This window comes from Aristolochia californica, unplaced genomic scaffold (assembly GCF_029961685.1).
Source record: "Aristolochia californica isolate CCGP_79_NKW_82.1479 unplaced genomic scaffold, dmAriCali1.0.hap1 SCAF_3, whole genome shotgun sequence".
Lineage (NCBI taxonomy): Eukaryota > Viridiplantae > Streptophyta > Magnoliopsida > Piperales > Aristolochiaceae > Aristolochia > Aristolochia californica.
Window position 1 is genome coordinate 44868938 of NW_027181992.1, and position 20441 is coordinate 44889378.

Genomic DNA, 20441 nt, shown 5'->3' on the forward strand with positions numbered 1-20441 from the left:
TCATCTTTAAAGTGGATTACTCTAGCAGCAGAAGACATGACATAGTCTCACCTTGAGGCAAACGTGTATAAATCTTGTTATTTTCGTGCTTGTTTTTCCTTTCTTTCGCCATTATTATTATTGTTCTCGTTAGTTTGGAATTAGGGTGTCTAATTTCTAACACTACCATGGTTCTAGAATCTAGTATTTAATCAGCCGAGTCCACCAAGTGAACCAACGATTTCGTTTTGTTCTGCTCAGGTTAACCTGGGTCAACTTGGGTCGAGTCAACTCGGACTCGGCCCGTTTGCTTTTTGCTTTTGTTATATTATTTTGGGTACCATATTTATATTGATTCCTCTCACAATTCAACTATATTGGTCTGATAACTGACTCAGGCATCTCAACCCGGTCTCTTGACTCTAATTATTATCTTAGATAATTAACAATTTATTACTCAATCAGTGTATTATTTAGTGCACGACTTCTTGATGGACTTTCTGCAGATTATTTCATATGTCCTTATTAAGGACTTGCATTATTTGGTAAGCTTTATTCGGGCATTGGCCCATATGCTCTGTTGTTATTGTGTCTCTTTGACTGAGACATTATTAATGAAGAAGGATTTCTCAATTGCTGACTATTGTCAGGATTGGTTATTCTGATAAAGAAACTAAAGCACATAGTAGCCCCAACATATTAGCTTCCAATGATTCCTCATTACCGTCTTAGTATTTGTTTAAATCACTTCTGAACAATGCTTACAAAGGATAGAAGTGTGCCCAACATCCAGCGTTAGTCAAGTCTATTATTCACCCAATAGGTGTTTTTTGAGCTACCCTTAGAAAGTGAATAGACTCTATGCCCCACAATTGGGCTACTTTTTTGCCTTTGAAATTGAGTACGGAGCATTGTTATATGGTTAAGAGTATTTTTCTTCTCTCACTCTTATATTATGCCAGGGTCTCTTGGTAAAAGATATCACAAACTGAGGAGAAGAGTTGGAAGATATGATGGACTGTCATGTTATACAAGAATATCGTATCCACCATTTGCAGCAAACTGGGCATTTATGATGTTCTCTCACTACCAACTTGAGGGGAGTGTTGGAAGATGGGCTCAATCTCACACAACCAAGGAAGACCCACACTTCCAAGAAAGGTGTGTTAGAAGATGGGTTCAAGCCCACGTGACCAAAGAAGGCCCTCACATCAAAGAGAGGTAGAAGACGGGCTCAAGCCCACAGACCAAGGAGTCCAAGAGTGGTGTCATGATGGTAAATAAAGAATTATTTCATAAAGATGACACAAATGTAATTAGTTTAAGTTTATTCTCTTCTTCACTCTTCTAGGGTGAAGGGGATAATTATAGTATTGTAGTTTTATTCATCTATAAATAAAGCTTTAGGGAGAGGGTTAGGACACAAGTTCATAACCTCATCCTTCCTCCGGTTTTTTTCCCAACATGCCTTCTCTCCTTTTCTCCATGGCATAATCCAAGGAGTCTTGAAAATTAATAGTAATCATCATTACCGTTATTTTACCATAATTCTTGGATCCTCCACACGAAATATGAGATCAAATTTTCTAGTCTAATACCAAGTGGGGGCTAGCTTAAAGTCGAAGGTAGTCAACCAAGGAAGCTCCAATTCATTTGTTAGACCATGTTTGAGATCAATTAGAGGAGCAATTTCAAAGATATGAACCTACACGCTTGGAATTTTATAATTTTCATTCAGTTGTTCTACTCATGGTCATGCCACTTCTTGAGTTGGATCACTTTTGTACCCCGACGCCTATATAAATATTTATTAACTTCTGACCAAATTACCTAAAAAGAAGATTAGGATGACTCTAAATTTTTAGCTCCTCTTTCTTATGTGTAAAGAAAAAGTAGTCATATATATATATATATATATATATATATATATATATATATTGGGCTGATCTAATACGAAATTACATTTGGTGTGAAACATACATAATACTATCTTAGTTATCCGATCAACGGTTATCTCAGTCGTCCGATCAACGACTATCTCAACCGTTATATTAGGCTGATCTAATACGAAATGTCATTTGGTGTGAAACATGCATAATACTATCTTAGTCATCCGATCAACGGTTATCTCAGCCGTCCGATCAACGACTATCTCAACCGTCTGATCGACGACTATCTCAGTCGTTCGATCAACGGCTATCTCAGTCATCGGATCATAATCAGACAACTGAAATAGCCGTTTCACACCAAATTGCTTTTCGTAATAGATCAGTTGTGTGTGTGTGTGTGTGTATATATATATATACACCAAATTGCTTTTCTTAATAGATCAGTTGTGTGTGTGTGTGTATATATATATATAGAAGATGATTTAATTTAGAGAAAATTTAATTAAAAGATAATTAGTTAATTATGATATAAATATTTTTTATATTTTTATATTATAAATTTAATAAATATCATATTTTTATTTATTGTATTTAAAAAAATTTATTGCTGGTTTACTCTTTACCATGAATAATAAGGTAAAATAAGTAGTAAAATAATTTTTTAGCCATTCTGGATAAAGAATTATTAGGATAATTACCCTTTACCTGTTCCCTCCATTAGCCATTGTCATCCCTAATCCACACCCCATAAGACCTCAAACAAGATAACAAAAAGAAGATTAAGGCATCACATAGCTTTTACCCACAAGGGGCAAACAAACAATACAAGCTTCATTTACACGTTACAACATACAACAGAAGCAACAACTGCAGAATTTGTCCCAATGGAAGTCTGGATTAGAAGACACAGATAGAACAGGGTCGCCAACGAAACATTCTAACAACAACAACAGTTTCTAATCCCAGTCGTTTAGGCTTGAAAGTTGAAAATCACTTCTTGAGCTTGTTGCCACCCTTGGAACCCAGCTTGGAGAAGCAATCGGAGAGACACGCAAAGAAACTTGAAAACGCAAGCAAGACGACAGACAACCAAAGAAGCAAGATATCCTTGTAATTCTTCTTCGGACGATGCGTCCTGTCAGAGATGATCAACGCTCTGAAGATGGCTTCCATCACTGAGTAGGCTGTGACTGGGTCCAACTCCTCGGCCAAGAACCCGTTCTCAGTAATGCAGGCGATATCGTAAGCTCCGGTCGTCTCCGAGATGCCGAGGAATTGACAGATCTTCACTCGCCCCTCCAGTCTTTCTTCCATTGATAACAAATCCCCGTGCGTCAGAATCAAGAGCGGGGCCTCATCTGCATCCACCTTTCTCGGTGTTATTTCTGTTTTTTATTGAGTTCTTATTTAATCACACACTCGATAGAAGAAATAAATAGTAAAATCAAGCAACGACATTTTTTTTAAAAACCAATTACGATTCTTGGCCACAACCGATACAGGGTCAGAATATCAGCAGAAGAATCGCCCATCAGATACAGGGTCGAGACTCGACACCAGAACCGATAGAAAAGACAGAATCAATAGCTGGTTGTCCCCTTTAACTCTTTTCTGGTAAAGCAATCCACGTTAATTAAAAGGGCTTCGGTAATTCTAATTAAGCATTGTTCGACGAAATGCGTCAACGAAGAATAAACATGACTTACCTTTGTTCCAAAGGGCAGGCAGGTAGACCAGCTCCCTGGTTGCGTCCAGCGGCTTTGAATCTCCAGCCAGTAAGGCTCGGTAAATCTCTGCGATATTAGCCACCACCAACGGACAGTTCACACGCCTCTTCACAAACCTTGAAGCTGAAACCAGCGATGGAGGTTCGATCCCCACGTCGCTCGCCCTCGAGCACAACTGACAATGTTGTACGCCATCCTCAAGCCAATCCGTCACTCCTGCAAAGCTCTCTTTCTTGTTCTGATAATCCAAACCCCTCGAATCGTAAAGGCAAAGCCCGCTTCTCGTCGACCTCAGCACGTTATGCTCCTCCAGATACATGGTCCTTGGACCCAACGAATTCACTGAAATGGTTTAGAAAAAGAAATTTCAGTTTTTTGGTAACAGGGGAAAAAACGAAGCTTAAAGCGTTTGGCATGGGTTTGGAAATTACCGGAGGTTTGAGCAAAAGGAATCAAACCGGCGCGACCCAATACACTGTACATGAGATTTATGAGCGAGCTCTTGCCGGATCCCGAGAAACCCACCAAGAGAATAGTGATCGCCGGCGGGATATCGAATTCTTCCTTCTTGATTCCGCCAGTGGGGAGCCACAAATCACCAGGACGGTAACTGAGGAGCTTATGGCGGAGCTCGTCCAGGGAATCGGGGGCAATGAGAGCCAGCCTCTCCATCTCCCGGAGGACCTTGACGCGAGGAGTGAGATTGGAGCCATTGTCAATTTTGAGATGGCCTTCCAGATCGAACTCCTTTGCCGACCTCCACCACAAAAAGACCGACTTCGTTTCGTCTTCTTTCTCGTCGTCGAGAGAGATCACGCTCCGCATCCTGGCACTCTCCTTGGGTTTCTCCTTGTCTCCACAAAGAAGGAAGCCGGCGTTTGAAATATATATGCATTCACGTGAGTCGAAGTCAGAGCCAGATTGCTGGCTTTATTTCACGCAGGACGACAGTTGATTTACGAAGTTAGATTTGCTGAAATAGAAAAAGGGTGTGCCTCTGTAGAACTCTCCTTTATTTCCATTGACGCGACGTGTCCCCCTCTGCTCGTCAATTCACCCGTCTTCTTAAATGGGGTCCCCTGAACTTTCAGACGAAACAACATGGAAACACATTTGGATGATCCTACCATTCGATTCCAGTGTACTACATCTGTCGTTCATCGTCACCCAGAGCTGCAGGACTCTCTGCCATGTCAATGGGGTCACTTGAAGCTTCCCGCGAAAGAACCGGGACACTAACTGTCCAACCTACGGCACTTCTAGGACGCCATAGCCTTATTTGGATGGAACGAAAATGGCTGAATTAAACGATGACACTGTTAGCAAAGCTCCGTTTTTTAATTGTAGCACTTTGTCGTACCCAAATAAGTTGCAATTTCCAATTATACTCAGTCAATTCCTCTCAAAAAAAAAAAAATCTTACAATTAAGTAGATTTTGTTCTAAATTTTTTTTTGTTTTTGAAGTTTTTGTAAATGCAATTGATGGGGGAACTATTTGCAAGTAGGGGTGGCATCGAGTCGAGCCGAACCCGAACCTGCTTATGTTCGAGCCGAGCTTCGAGCCAAGCCGATTCTCGAGCCTAAAATTGTTATTGAGTTCGAGCTCAACGAGTTCAAGCCGAGCTCGAGCCTCAACATACATTTAAAATTTTTCAAAAAATATATATCGAATAAAATGTATATAAAATTATGCATATATTTTACATAAAATTGGGCATGACCTCTATATAAAATTGGGCATAACTTATATATATAATACGTGTATAAGATTGGATAAAATTGGGCATAACTTATATATATAATACGTGTATAAGATTGGGCATAACCTCTACTTAAAATTGAGCATAATCTATATATATATAATATTTGTATAAAATTCAACATGACCTCTACCTAAAATTGGTCATAATCAATATACATAATACCTGCATAAACACTCCATAAAATTGTCGATACATTCCATAAACACTCCATGAAATTGTTTATACACTCCATAAAATAGTCTAAACACTCCATACACTGCATAACATTATCAATAAACTCCATACAATAATCAAATACAACAAAATTAAATGAAAAATCACTATCAATTTACAGTCACCCAAATAAAAACTATAAATCCTTTAAATAAAATTTTATTACTATTAGAGACTTACTAGAAAATTACAAGAAATATTTTAAATTTTTCTTAGGAAAGTTAAATGGACCTTTTATTGCCTTTTCTAAGGAAATAAATAAAAATTAATAATTAATCTAATATATTATTATATTTATCGATAAATTTTTAATCACATAAAATATCAAACACAAATTTTTTATGACAATTGCCTCATGCTCAAAGTATTATATCATCAACTGTCAAATACTTATTCAAAAATATTCTGTATGGTTTTCTAACCCATCTTGGCAAGCAAATCTTACTTAGAAAATTATATGATTTTTAAAAATAATTTATAATGAGAAAAATATTTTGAAAAAACATGAACCACTAATGTTCCCTAAATTTCTACTAAAAATGTCTTTTCAACATTTATTGAAAAAACCTTTAAATAAAATCTTATTACTATTAGTGACTTATTAGAAAATTACAAGAAATATTTTAAAATTTTCTTAGGAAAGTTAAATGGACCTTTTATTGTCTCTTCTAGGGAAATAAATAAAAATTAATAATCAATATAATATATTATTATACTTATTGATAAAATTTTAATTAAATAAAATATCAAACACAAAATTGCAATGAAAATTGCTTCATGCTAAAATTATTACAGCATCAACTGTTAAATACTTATTCAAAAATTTTCTATACAGTTTTCTACCCCATCTTGGTACAAAAAATCTTACTTAGAAAATTATATAATTTTTAATAAAAAATTTCAATTAAAAAAATATTTAAAAAAACATGAGACACTAATAGTTTATAGAAACTTATTTCTATAAAATTTATTTTAAATTTTTTTAGAGGAAAAAAAAATTTTGTGTTTACTTTATAATCTCGCACGTGCGAGATCAACTTCGCGTGGGGGAGGGGGGAGATTATTTCTCCCCTGAACTTAGGTTCAGGTTTTCCGCCGAGACAACACGGAGGGAAGGGGGTTACGGCGCTGGAGAGGACGTATCGTCGGGGATGACGACTGCGACGGCGACGGAAGCAGTGGTGACGGAAGTGGCGACAACAGAAACAGAGGCGATGACGAGGAGAGAAAGAAATCGAACGGATGGCCACATAAGCGGCCGACGAGCAGTTGCGACGACGATAGAGACGGCCGATGAACAGCCGCGACGGCGGTAGAGGCGGCGACAACAGCCAAGAGGAGGGGCTCGACGGTGATGAGGGGAGGAAAAAATTTTCCCCCCCTCTCGATCTCGCTACTCCTCCCCCGCTCCCGATCCCGACCGATCCAACTCACTTCAAACCGACTTGCAAGCCGACGAACCGAACCTGACTTCGATCGAGCTCGGCTCGTTCAGGTAAACAAGCCGATTTCGGTGCTCGAGCTTGGCTCAAACTCGATAGATAACAAATCGAACTGAGCCGATACCGAACCAAACTCAAACCGCTCGCGAGCCGGCTCAATTCGAAGCCGCCCCTATTTGAGTGTTCAAGCATGATATAGAGAAGGGCCTTCACTACAGAGATAATCACTTATGTCCATCCTTGAGCAACTTGTATCTTCTTCAATTCTCCAATTGGATTCTTCCACACTAACTTTGCGTTCTGTAAGACGATCTAAACTGAAGACTCTCGAGTCCATTTTCTTTTTACAAAGGCACAGCTATTTGATTGTTCTTCACTTTCACTCTCCTCATCCGTTGTCGATCCAACAGTTGCAAGTTATTTTACTTTTTTTCTGATGCTTAAAATCCCATTCACCTCTAACCTTCACAAATTCACTTCACCAATGACTATTTTCTTAGTAGTAGGGAAGATAATTTCATGATAAAAATCAACTCCATAATGTGTCAGGATCAGGGTAGGCTATTGATGAAAAGAAGCGCACAAGAGCAGAGAGAGAGCAGGACGATTAAACATATTCCCTTTTTTTAATGCACTGATTCTAAAACATATAAAAAGTAACGACTACAATGCTCCACCTTCAGAGGAAGTGATAGGAGCTGCAAATTGAATAAAAAAGACGCTTGAATCACCACCAATCAAAACCGAATTTCAAATAGAAAAACTCTTCTGCTCTCGCGCTATACAGTGGAGGAAAAACCAGACATCGACTCTGTACCACCCCTGCAACAACAAAACCTTAATCTTGGAGTTGCTAACACTATGCTACTTCTTAATAACAAATCTAGAATGAAGACAAACATCCCATCGCCTTCAAGACAAATATATGCGATACAGGATACGTATAGTTTCGCTCCCACCACATCCTCGCGACAAAAAAGGCAAACCCACTTCTTGTTTCACGATCGTCCATCCTTCCAATACCCCACCTTCATCTTTATCCATTTTTATTCAACAGCCCGACCACACTTCAAGACTGGACAACACAGACTCGACGAGACTCCCCAACTGACCGACCAGACCCAAGACCAGCCCTTCGCCATCTGGGCATTCATGCAACAGCAGCTTTGGACAACACAGCTCTGTAAGTGAAAAATAACTTATAAGCTCTAGGGAGAAAAATAAATGCACCAGTACTGGGAGTATAGGATCTCCAATATGTATAGGAGACCTCAAAATCTGATACGTATTGGGTGTACTGGCCAATATGCTCCTCCTGTATCAGCTTGTATCAGCTAATACGGAGTGTATCGGTATAGCAGATACGCATTCGGTGATATCGCATCACTGAAAACTAGAAGCTAAATCACAAACAATTATCAAACTAGAAGTTCCAACCTTCAATTGAAGTTGAATCCGCCAGAAGGTACAGGTAGCTCTCCTCCAAAGCGGAATCCACCAGTTTGAGCAGCAGCTGCAGCAGCAGCATCTCCTGGAGGCAAGGCTTCATCTTCCTCCTCTAACCAGTATGTTTCAAGAATTTTCACTGCTTTTTCATAAATCTCAGTGTTATCATGGCTTTGAAGATTTTCAATCTTCTCCAATCCCTCGGCCTCATCAATCAGCTGAGCATAGAGGTTCACTCCTCCAGTGTTACCCACATTCTTCTCTGCTTCTCCAACTTTCAAAATATTCTCCAGCCCTTCCAAACAAACCGTTACAATCCTTGGGTCAGGACAGACCAGCAGATCACAAAGAGGCTTAATGCAACCTTGGCTCACTAGATACCTACAAAATAAGGTGCTTATTACCAGGAGATCATGATAGCATCTGTTTCCATGCAGAGAGAGAGAGAGAGAGAGAGAGAGGGAGAGGGAGAGGGAGTACTTAATCTGATCGTGTGTACCACCAGAAGTGGCATTTGAGATAGCCCATGCAGCCTCCTTCTTGATATCAAACTCAGCAGTTTGAAGTAAATTGACCAAAGGACCAATAAGATCCGCATTAATCACAGCCTACACTCATTAAGTTAACAAACAAATATGTTAGCATTTTTGTATGCTTGCAGAAGCATTAGATTTAGGTTGCAAGAGGGCATACACAGCATCAGCCAATACCCAAACCATAACTCTTAACTGCTTAATTGAACATATACACACAAAAAAAACCAAAAAGTCAACTAAGACATCCTTCATGACTGTCAATCAAAAAAATATAAAAATGGGACAAACAACCTAGTTCTACCCAAAAAAATAAAAAAATAAAACAGAGAATAGGATGTAGTTTTCCCGGTATACCTGTATCTGCTCCTTGTTGCCAGCAGTGATGTTTGAAATGGTCCAGCAAGCTTCCTTCTTTATACTCTTCTTGTGATTGTGTGTCAGAAGATTCAGAAGGCAGGGAAGTGCTTGATGGTTAATAATACACTGCAAACCCAAAACATAAATGAGAAAAAAAAAAGTAAATATCTCATATAAAATTAATTCCCTCAACAAAAACATTAGTAATCAATGAGCTAAAGAGCCATAATAAAAAATGAAATAAAAAAACAAACAAGTACACTTTAAGGTAACTTAAAATTATTAATATGCATCAGTGGCAGGTATACTATATCACAGGGATCAACATCAAGTCGAAGTATCATCTACAATTACAGATACGATGAAACAATATAATACATGATGGAAGTAAGAAGCATTTAAAACCAACAGTTTTACTAAATTACGCCATCATGAAAGAGGTGGAGGTTTCTGCAAGGCAATCCCACCAACCTTTTTTTCTTGTTCAAATCAACCTTTTTTTCTTGTTCAAATCAAATTTTAGTCACGATTCAGATGTTAGTTGGCAAATAAGGGAATTACAAATTTGATTTTTCTAGACCCTTATTTTTAAATAAAATCTCTTTTTGATTATTTTCAAGAAAAGAATATTGCAGACCCAATTTTGTAACTCTGCAAATCTGTAAACATCACCATTTTATTCATTAAACTGTTCATTCCTTCTACCATAAACATTCTCCAGTTAAGCACATGTTACTGCTACATAACCAGCTTGAGGTAAATTATTCCTAGGTTTCAGCAATGCATGTCTGATGCAGCAAACTGAAACAAATGAGAGCTATCAATCAAAACAGCACTCAGGAAGCCATGCAGCAAAATGATTTTCTTCCCTCACCAAAACAGCAAATATCTCAACATGAGTTCACTGATTATGAAGGGACGGATTCATGGTGAACATGCAGATACTAAGTATTCTAAAAACCACCATCTGAGCATGAACTACATGCTTAACCAGATACGAACATTTTGACAATTTTTCTAGGTGCAGAGAGACTTCCTGCTCACAAGGTGGACTAGAACTCAAGCAGCCGACAGGAAATGCAGAGCTGACTTTATTCTATTCTAAAAGTCCCTAACAGTCATAACACTTATCAAACTCTAGTGTACCACGAACAAAGGAGCACAATACCCATCTGTCATGCACAAGAATGCCCATGCAGAACAGCAGGAGAACCACATCTCAAATTCCTACTCATACCATCAAACTTGAGCAAGAAAAAATCATGATTGATCCCGTTCAACAATATGGCACAAGGCAACAAACATTTCACGAGTTCAAATATCTCAAAATATGCAATAAAGGGAAAGGCATAAAGAGTGGACACTTCAGCTCAAGCTCTCAATCTTAAGAGAAAGATATCTCTACATGCTTAACCAGATACAAACATTTTGACAATTTTTCTAGGTGCAAAGAGACTTCCTGCTCACAAGGTGGACTAGAACTCAAGCAGCCGACAGGAAATGCAGAGCTGACTTTATTCTATTCTAAAAGTCCCTAACAGTCATAACACTTATCAAACTCTAGCGTAGCAAGGAGCACAATACCCATCTGTCATGCACAAGAATGCCCGTGCAGAACAGCAGGAGAACCACATCTCAAATTCCTACTCGTACCATCAAACTTGAGCAAGAAAAAATCATGATTGATCCCGTTCAACAATATGGCACAAGGCAACAAACAATAAAGGGAAGGCATAAAGAGTGGACACTTCAGCTCAAGCTCTCAATCTTAAGAGAAAGATATCTCTATATGATTAGATGACCCCTACAAAGCTTAACAATTAAAGATACTGTAGATAGTGCCATATAAACTGCATAGCCTATGATGCAATAAAAAAAGATGACACGAACATAAGACAGTTTGAAACACCCATAATTAGCCAACTTGCAGACACATCACATACTGACCAATATGTATTGAAACTCGGAAGAACATGGTGTGTATCTGTGATTTCTTGGATTTATAGGAGCTGATACTTATACGAATTTATACACCAGATAATCATCCTACAAATCTTTGTAATGGCAATTTTCACCAGATAATCATCCTACAAATCTTTGTACTGACAATTTTCAAATTGATGAATTTTATACCATAATTAACAAAGAAAATATAGTGGTTGACATTCCTCCATCAAGAGAAGAACAGGTGCTCCTAGGGCCCCTCAAGAACCTTTTTATTGTGAATCCAGATTATAGGAGCTGCTATTTATAAGAATTTATACACTAGATAATCATCCTACAAACCTTTGTAATTTCCATTTTCAAATTTATTATTTTATACCAATTTAACAAAAAAAAAAATAGTGGTTGATATCCCTGCATCAAGACAAGTACTCCTTGGGCCACCCACAGACCTTTTTTTTTTGTGAATGCTGATTACACACACGACTCTTTCTCCCAATGAAACGCAACCTAAACACACAATAGAACTCCCCTCCCCCCCAATATATATCACAAATTGACCATTATGTATTTAAATTCAGAGTACAGAGTGTATTTGTAAATTCTTCCTTTTATAGGAGCTGTTATAAGAATTTATATGCCAGAAAATGATCTTACAAATCTTGGTAATGGCAATTTTCGAATTGATGAACTTTATACCAAAATTAACAAAGAAAAAATATTGGTTTGACATCTCTCCATCAAGAGTAAAATAGGAGATCCATCAGGTCCTTCAAGGACTTTTTTTTGTGAATGCTGATTACATGCACATAACAATGTTTCTCGCAATCAAACACAACCCCAAGACTAAGGTACACACATACTTGCACAAGAATGACTCGATTAAGTCATAGAAACATATTTTGCTCTTCCAAATAGTGGACTTTAATAAAACGAAGAAGATATAGAATTCTCAAACTAACAAAAATAACAATCAAAGTCAATCAGTGAGCAAGCACAGCATGAGAAGCTAAAATCATGAATTACAAGTTCCACAGTACCTGAGTTTGCATATCGTCTCCAGTGACAATATTGCCAACTGTACGGAGAGCTGGGATAAGCACTGAAGGAGAAGGGTGCCTGCAAAACCATGCAGGGAAAATGTATTCATATTGCCAAAAATATTTAAAATCTACATACAACATCCAATAAAATGCACTAGAAGTAATGAGAAAGACAAAACATAAATACTTACATAAGCAGTTCAACAAGCCTAGGGCAGACACCTGCTTCTATAACAGCCTGAATTTTGTCATTTGTACCATCTGAGAGATAAGAAAGCGCCCAGCATGCATCTGTAAGGACTTCTTCATCATTTGAATGGATAAGACGCTCGAGCGCCGGAAGAGCAGGTTTTGTCTGTGCAACTTACATAAGTTAAAAATTTACACACAAAACCATAAATAAATTAAAGCCAACAGAGAAACTTGAGACTAACCTGCTCAAAAGGTGGTTGAGGCTTGCCTCTGCAGAAATTGGAGAGAGTCCAGGTGGCATTTCTCAGCATGGAAAGCTTGGCATGTTCATTCAACTGTGCCAGCAGTGGAATCAAGGCACCGTGGCCAAGGACAAGATCTCGGCATCTTGGGGAATCACCAGCAACATTTCCCAAGGCCCATACCGCCTATAATTGACCATGCATTTTAGTCTAAATAAATAAAAGAAAATTCTATGGTAAAAAAGAAAAGCAAAACAAGTTAGGTTAGGGAAGATATACCTGCTCCCTAACATCATCACTGGGAGAACCAAGAAGCTTCACAAATATGGGCACAGCCCCATGATCAATAACAACCTTAGTATTCTCAGAGGTTCCTGAAGCAATATTTGTGAGAGCCCAGGCTGCCTCAAACTACAGAAACATAAGTATTAAAAACCAGGTTTTGGAAGCTGTGTATTACTAAATCACCAATAAAAACCAACAATAAACACAAAAAAAAGGCTCTCCAGTAAGACCTGAAGCTGGGGAAAATCCTCCCTCAAAAGAAACTCCACAAAACGCGGAACAACACCAGCTTGGATAACTTCTTCGATAGGAGGACTTCGTTCTGATTGAAACATATAAAATATAGGTTTCAGAAGAAAAGAGAATGTAAATTTGACTACAAACATAGAGACGTTGAAGAAAGTAACAATATTAAACCAACTCAGTAAACCTATGCCGATGGAAAGCGTTCGGATGGAAATACTCAAATGCAAGGTTAAATGGTATCAAATAAATTATGAAAAACAGAAAATGACGCATAAAATAACCAAATTGAGCAAACTGAATAAGAGAGTACCAATGGAAAGCAGCTTCCTAAATTGTGTAGTCGCCTCAAGCTGCAAATTACTGTCGTCCGACCAAACGCCATTCACCATGGCCGGAAGACTTTCTAACTGCATTTAAGAGATACAAAAACAATAAAAATAATGAAGTAAACATGGAACTATACTAGCGTTATTCAAAAGTAACTCTTAAATCAGAAAGTTCTGCTCTGTAGTAACTCGGCCAATCGTGCAGATCGGGATACACAAAGTACCAAAATTACAAAACCCATAAACTTCAGATCAAATATATAATAGAATCGGATCTAGCTACCTTCTTCTCAACAGCTGACGCATGGATCGAACTAGGGAATTGCTGAGCCTGCATGCCTTCCCTCCTCTTCTTCTGAAGACTTTCTTCTCTTCTGTTCTTTCGGATCTCGACCATGTTATCTTCTCTCCTCCTACGCCCTTCTTCCGCATCGACGGCCACCTTGTATCGGTTCCGGCGAACCTCCGTCCTGGCGTTCGGCCTGAGAGACATAGCTGCAACGATTGAAGAACCCTATACACCTAAAGGTACAAAAATTTGGCCAAACCAGCACAGTTAAATCACAATAAACCAATTTCAAAAGTAACAAAACAAAACCCTAGATACAAAACAAAAAACAAAAAAAAACAACCGAAAAAGCACAAGACAACCTAACTTACTGTTTAAACGGAAGAGAAAGAAGCGACAGAAACACCTTGCACAAGGAACTGAAGCTGTGGATGAAAAAACGAGTAACAGGTAAGGGAAGGGGAGGCCGACAGAGGGTTTTTCGTTTTTCTTTTTTGTGTTTGGGAAGGGTTTGCGAGGAGAGACCTCATAGAGAGAGCGCTTAATTTAAGTAGAATGCGAAATCAAAGAGGGCATGGTTTTGGTAACAATCACGAAAGTCGCCACTCTGTTTTGAAATGGAAGATGAGAGAGAGAGAGAGAGAGAGAGAGAGAGAGAGAGAGAGAGAGAGAGAGAGCATGATTGGATCATGTGGCTTGTGGGGACAGAGAGTGGACTCCGCCGAGTAACCGCGTCTATCAGAGTTCTCTGCTTCGTGGTTTACCGTTTACGTTAACCGGAAAAGAAATTAAGCTGCGCCATACTCTACTTGCGGTTTTTCTGTAATTTTGATTAGACGGCATGATTTTTAGGGTAAATTCACGGATTATCGACTAACTTACTATTCTTCGATCAATTCGATGAAATTGTCCGTCCCTTCACCCATCTTTGTCCATTGTAGGCCTCCCAAAACCCAACCACGAGGGTGTGGCATTGAACCGAACCAAATTCAAACCTATAGAGTTTAGTTTAATCTGAATACTTTGAACTCAAAATTGGGTTAGAGTTCTAACTTATATTTAAAATTATAAAAATAAATAAAATAAATAAAGAGAATAATATGATAAACTTAATACCATTGAACTGTAAGTTATTACTGGAGAATCCAAGACTTTACAATAGAGCATATTAATGTATAATAATCAGCTTAATAAACCTAAAAAAAAAAAACACCTTCATCAATAATATTTATTCTATTCGCAAACAACAACATTTGATGTTGAGGGACCTAAAAGGGTTGAAACAATCGATCATTTTTTAGGTTTAAGGTAAAAAAGAGTAATTATCAACCAACTAGAGAGAGAATTGATAAGAGCAATTAGAGTAAAGAGTATTTTTCTAAAAAAATTATACTAACGAGTCGGCTCACGAGCTAACAAGCCAAGATTGGAAAATCTTGAGTTTAGCTTATTATACTTAACAAATCTTATTACAAGTTTGAGTTCGAGTCAAACTCAAGTAAAAAATAAACTAAGCAGAGTTTTTTTCTAGCCCAACTTGAACTGTGTTGCGAGCTAATTTGGATTGGTGCCACCTATACTCCCAAGCCTAGCCATTCCCAACCCATTGACCCTTCTCCTTTTTCAAGTTTTGGCCACCACCCAACCCAACAACACTCCAAAAAATAGAGAATCGAAAACCAGAGTTGCGTGTTGTAGGAGACTAAGATGACAAGATTACTACTAGGTTCAAACTAAATAATACCAGGAACGAGACACTCTTCTCTCGCTTGAAAATGTCAATCATGGCAACATTATCAAACCAGAGATTTACTTGAAGGGTGACACTTCCATCCATTGTTATAAACGCCTAGCAAATTCCATAATTTTAAGTCCTTCTCCTCCATTTTATTATTCGTTTCGTCTATGATTTCCCTTTTGGCTTTTTCCCTAGTCTTTTTTTTTTGCCTCAATTTGATGTTGTGATGTTCTTTATTTTGATAATTTCTTTTTATGAGGGTTTCTTTAATGTCTTAGCAATAATTTTCATAAACTCCACCATCTCTTCATATATTCTATAGTGAAGTCTTCAATATTAGGAGTTAATGTGTTATATATTATACAGACACGCTTGTCTTGCATGGGAAACTCCCCTCCTCGGAGTTATCTGAAGATCAGATGTTTGTCTCTCAGCTTCTCTGCCTTAATATGAGAAGCTACCTCACTTTTAAGTACTATTTTCTCTATTTAGTTGAATTAAGGCGATTTAGTTGATCAAGCATTAAATGAGTTATGGGTTTGTTTTTTAGGCCAGTTCATTGCGACATTGTTTATGACTTGTTACTCAATCATGTGTCCTTTGTAGTGGATGTAAAAGTTGTAGCACTTTTTTGATTGGTTATATCTACTTTGCCGTTTTTTATCTTTTTGCTTTTGAATTTGAGCTCTTGCATACTTGATAAAAGATGTTTTTGATTATGTCAATTTCCCTATTCTAGACATTTTCTTTAGTTGCATGGTTCTTAGGTCTCAAGTCTTTTTTTTTTTTTTTGCTAGATTAATTTTAGTCTTGCTTTCAAATAGGTTAGTGCGTTGGTGTTCTCTTACCATTTACATATATTACTCATGTAATAGTCCGACTTTTTAGTGTTTTTGCATCAATTTCATTACTTTGTTTTTTTTATGGTCAAATCCCATGCTAGGCTTGTATTTTTAAGATTATTAGAACAGTTGTAACCAGCTTTAGAAAGCCCTTTATATATGCTTCTCTTTCTGATAGTATGGACAAAAATACTAAAAATGAATGTGCTAGAACTGGAACTTTTTTATCCCTTAATAGCGCTTAGACGTTAGTTTTATTTTTACTCGAGCTATAATTTCCTCTCACAATTTGGGTTTTGATGGTGCTCAAAACTCAAGATATAAATTTTTATCTTGTCAATTGTATGCTCAATGGCTGACATTAAGCCAGGATCGACCTAGTGTTGTGAAATCACTCAAGACTTGTTTTCTTTAGATTGACAAGTTTCATTAGTTACAAGAAAATAAGATTAACAATCACCAAACATGGATTCATGATCAATTTGATATATGAATGTGTTTAAAAGCCTTATTCAGTTAGAAATATCTGATTGATCATTCTTGTTATTATCAATTTGTAACTACTCCCACAAATGATGGATTTTTCCTTTATAAACAATTGCATGTCAATACTCAAATTTTATCAACGTCATGCTTCTTAGTTATGTTGTCATGGGTGTGCGTTATTCAATCTATATTGCATATTCTTTTATACTAATGTACTAGATTATTCAAGAAGAAGACAAAGAAAAGTCAACTTCCCAAGGATTTCATTGCCAAGCCACCAGTTGGTAAAAGCACACAAAAGAGAAATCAAGTTGATGGTGTAGAAAAAAGAGGAATCTGGTCCATCTTGCTCGTGTGAATATACACCTCCTACCTAGAGCACTAAGAAGGAAGACATAATGTTGTGTTTTGAAAAAACTCATTTTGTGTTGTGTTTTGTCCTGATAATCTAGTAATCCATTGTGCTTGTTTCTATCGCCTCATGTGAAGAGTATGTGTTTGTACTTTGAGTAAAATGTGATTTAGAAGCAAGGCTTTTTGTGCTTCTGTTTTTCTTTTTTCTTTTTTTTCGTGAAAAGTTTTTGTTTTCTTTTACGAAGTTTATGCTTGTCTCAACCATAATTATTTGATGCAAGTCCTCTTGCCAATAGGCAATGCTTTCTATAAGGTTCTGTAGGTTACTTGTCCCATTTTTTTCTTTGATCCTTTTTTTGAGGAGAAAGATGGACTAGGTTGGATTTATTGTCAAATTAACGCTACTTCATATCTCATTGCTAATCAGTGTACTTCTAAAATAGATTGGAAGGATGGAAATAAGGTCTAAATAGATACCACTAAAGCGCCTATGCTTGTGAACTTGTTGTTGTAGAAACCATTGGTGTGTCTAGGAAATAAAGACCCCATTTTTCATGGTCACCACTAATCACTTGTTTGTTTTGTAGATCTTGAAATGTACAATGAGTAAGATAAAATGTTATAGAACAATTAAACCTTTTAATGAACTGACTAATAGACAATAAACTCAATGGAAATTCAAGAACAAACATGATATCATTCAAGTGCAGTGAGGGTGTAGCAGAAGTGGATTCCATCCCTTGGACCTTGGTTTGGAATCCATCTATTATAGACACAAATTTGTCTGTTAGACAAGGAGATAAACAATGCAATAGATTAACATTACCGGTCAAATGTTCAAAGGCTCTAAAGTCAATGATCCAGGGAGATGGAGGGTGTGAGGCACCCGAAAACATACCTATGATGGTAGTGGCAATAGTAGTAGAAGAAGAAGAGCCAGTGGTGGAGAGAGTTTGGAACATAGCCTTGAGTTTTTGGAGTAACTCAAAATCTTCATCGGTTAAAGCTTGTTTACCCTTTGATGTTTCTACATTCCCTTCAAGTTTAGTTGCAGCATTAGCAAAGGCTTGATTACCAGTAATTCACTCGGGTTTGCCATAAATTTTCCCACGTGTATTAACTAAGTGATTAAGCCCCCCACAGTTGGTACACATACAATTGTGATTATCAACTCTCTAAGATACTTGACTTACTTTGCCACCCCTACCATTCTTATTATTCTTGCCTCATCCTTTGTTACTTATATTTTCTCCCCTATGCAAGAGTATATAGTGGATGACACATATGTAGAAGTACTTGATGATGAGTTAAGTATACGTAGTATCGTGGCACAAATGTCATCGAATGATGGTAACGTAGTGGAACTTAGAATTTGAGTTTTAGACACCTCAAGGAACGATTTCGGATTGACAAGACAAATAGACACCGCTAATGCTTCACTTTGCTTCTCTTAAACAACAATATTTGTAGAATATAGTTGTGCGCTCTCCTATTCTTGAATAAGACCTTTGCATCTGGCAAAGTAATCGTGTAAATTCTCCCCTTTTTTAGTATTATACATTGTTTTAAATACATCATATAATTTTTGTCTTTCAACACTCGAATATAAGTTTGCACAAGTATCTCATACTAATTTTGTAGTCTCAAGATGAAACACATTTTTAGCAACATTTTCTTCCATAATGTTAATCAAGCAACTAACGACCAATGTATCCTTTTTAAGCCATTTCTTATATATAGCATCTTCGTCGTCAATAACAGGAGGAGGCTTAACTAAATGATCAAACAAATGACAAGTGATAAAAAATCGTTTATCTGATTGAGACCAGCTCAAATAACTCGACAATCCTTTGAGTGGTATAGTGGTAATTTTAAGTAGGTCACTTTTGCCAAACATGTTGGAAGGATTGTCTTCAGCCAAGAAAAATAAAGGGTTCTGGCTCAATTAAAAGATAATCACCCTCTTTATTTATTGCAAGGTATTCAAAACACCTTTTAGCCGCATGCAAGTGACTTTGTAAAGCACTACCAGCAGTATGCATAAGAAAAATAAACACTTATAGATTGAATAACGTAACCAAGCAGTAACTTATCAACTTCAGAAACATTTTTTTTTTCTGTTGATATTAGTTAAAAGTCCTTCGACAGAAGAACTCAACAGAAATTGAGTTCACCTTTTAGAACTCGAGAGCTATCTTGATAGCTTGTTGATCTTTGAGGAATCCTACAACGTTGGAACTCTTTCTAAAGATAAACACCTACCTCTATCAGGTGATTTCAGAGTTTTACTATCCTGAAACCACTGAAAAAACCAACCTTGAATTTTGTTACTGAATCTGGTAATACAACCCACTGGAGGAAGGAGTACAATGAAAATTTAGGCTTTTATCGAGAGTCTGATTAAAATTCTGCACGTTCTTAGTTTCATAAATTAATTTGCATTTTCATTGAAGAGGAGCTTTGGAAACAGGTGATCATTTTATTTGACCACCAATTCCTCTTAGATAGATCCTACAACTTGAATCAAGATCTCACCAACAAGAGTTTCTGGATGGTAGGAACAATAGATTCCAGAACTTAAACTTGATTCTTATGAAGGAGAAGAGCAGACTAGCATATGTGATACTTAGATATATGAACCTTGTTGAGTCCTCTGGAGGACATTTCCCATTCCCATATTCAATAGTGTGTATTGCACACAAGGGAAACATGATTTTTTTCTTTATGTTGTTTTTATCTCATCATCGGGACAAACAGTAAGCTACAGAGAAAGACGGAAAAACAGAGCGACGAAAAACAAAGACAGTGCATGACAGTGCAGAGAAGGGTCTCTGCTGGTCGACGTTGTGTAAAGGTGTTTTTGGTCGATACTACAGAGAAAGATACGGGTCCCATTTGTATTGTAATTTCTCTGATTGAAGAAATAAAAATCCTTTGCAGCTCCCGTGGACGTAGGCAATTTGCCGAAGCACATAAAATTTTGTGTCGTGTGATTACCTGTCTCTTTTATTGTCGTTTTTCATAACAACTGGTATCAGACCCCAGGCTCGGGTCTAAGGGAAAAATGATGGCTGGAGACGAAGTGAAGGTATCGGGGATCG

The 20441-nt window shown here is 37.3% G+C and overlaps 2 protein-coding genes across 2 annotated transcripts; both read right to left on the bottom strand.

Moving 5' to 3' along the window:
- Nucleotides 1-2633: 2633 nt before the first annotated feature.
- On the bottom strand, nucleotides 2634-4462 carry LOC137960123 (uncharacterized). The gene is made up of 3 exons (XM_068807622.1): nucleotides 4027-4462; nucleotides 3575-3937; nucleotides 2634-3226 (listed from the first exon to the last, which is right to left on the bottom strand). The coding sequence occupies exons 1-3, from the start codon at nucleotides 4418-4420 to the stop codon at nucleotides 2859-2861; spliced, it is 1125 nt and encodes a 374-aa protein (XP_068663723.1). The 5' UTR covers nucleotides 4421-4462; the 3' UTR covers nucleotides 2634-2858.
- Nucleotides 4463-7615: 3153 nt separating this feature from the next.
- Nucleotides 7616-14451, bottom strand: LOC137958338 (importin subunit alpha-1a-like). Its single transcript, XM_068805300.1, has 12 exons — nucleotides 14292-14451; nucleotides 13915-14153; nucleotides 13616-13712; nucleotides 13290-13381; nucleotides 13054-13185; nucleotides 12775-12960; nucleotides 12532-12695; nucleotides 12338-12416; nucleotides 9351-9479; nucleotides 8941-9068; nucleotides 8452-8841; nucleotides 7616-8195 (listed from the first exon to the last, which is right to left on the bottom strand). The coding sequence occupies exons 2-11, from the start codon at nucleotides 14122-14124 to the stop codon at nucleotides 8454-8456; spliced, it is 1605 nt and encodes a 534-aa protein (XP_068661401.1). The 5' UTR covers nucleotides 14125-14153; nucleotides 14292-14451; the 3' UTR covers nucleotides 7616-8195; nucleotides 8452-8453.
- Nucleotides 14452-20441: the final 5990 nt, after the last annotated feature.

Coding starts and splice junctions, on each gene's coding strand:
- LOC137958338 (XM_068805300.1), bottom strand. CDS start 14,124: ATGTCTCTCAGGCCGAACGCCAGGACGGAGGTTCGCCGGAACCGATAC. Junction 12,961..13,053: donor GTGATGATGTTAGGGAGCAG/GTATATCTTCCC, acceptor GGTCAATTATAG/GCGGTATGGGCCTTGGGAAA. Junction 8,842..8,940: donor GGTACACACGATCAGATTAA/GTACTCCCTCTC, acceptor CTTATTTTGTAG/GTATCTAGTGAGCCAAGGTT.
- LOC137960123 (XM_068807622.1), bottom strand. CDS start 4,420: ATGCGGAGCGTGATCTCTCTCGACGACGAGAAAGAAGACGAAACGAAG. Junction 3,938..4,026: donor TCCTTTTGCTCAAACCTCCG/GTAATTTCCAAA, acceptor AAACCATTTCAG/TGAATTCGTTGGGTCCAAGG. Junction 3,227..3,574: donor GCCTGCCCTTTGGAACAAAG/GTAAGTCATGTT, acceptor AGGTGGATGCAG/ATGAGGCCCCGCTCTTGATT.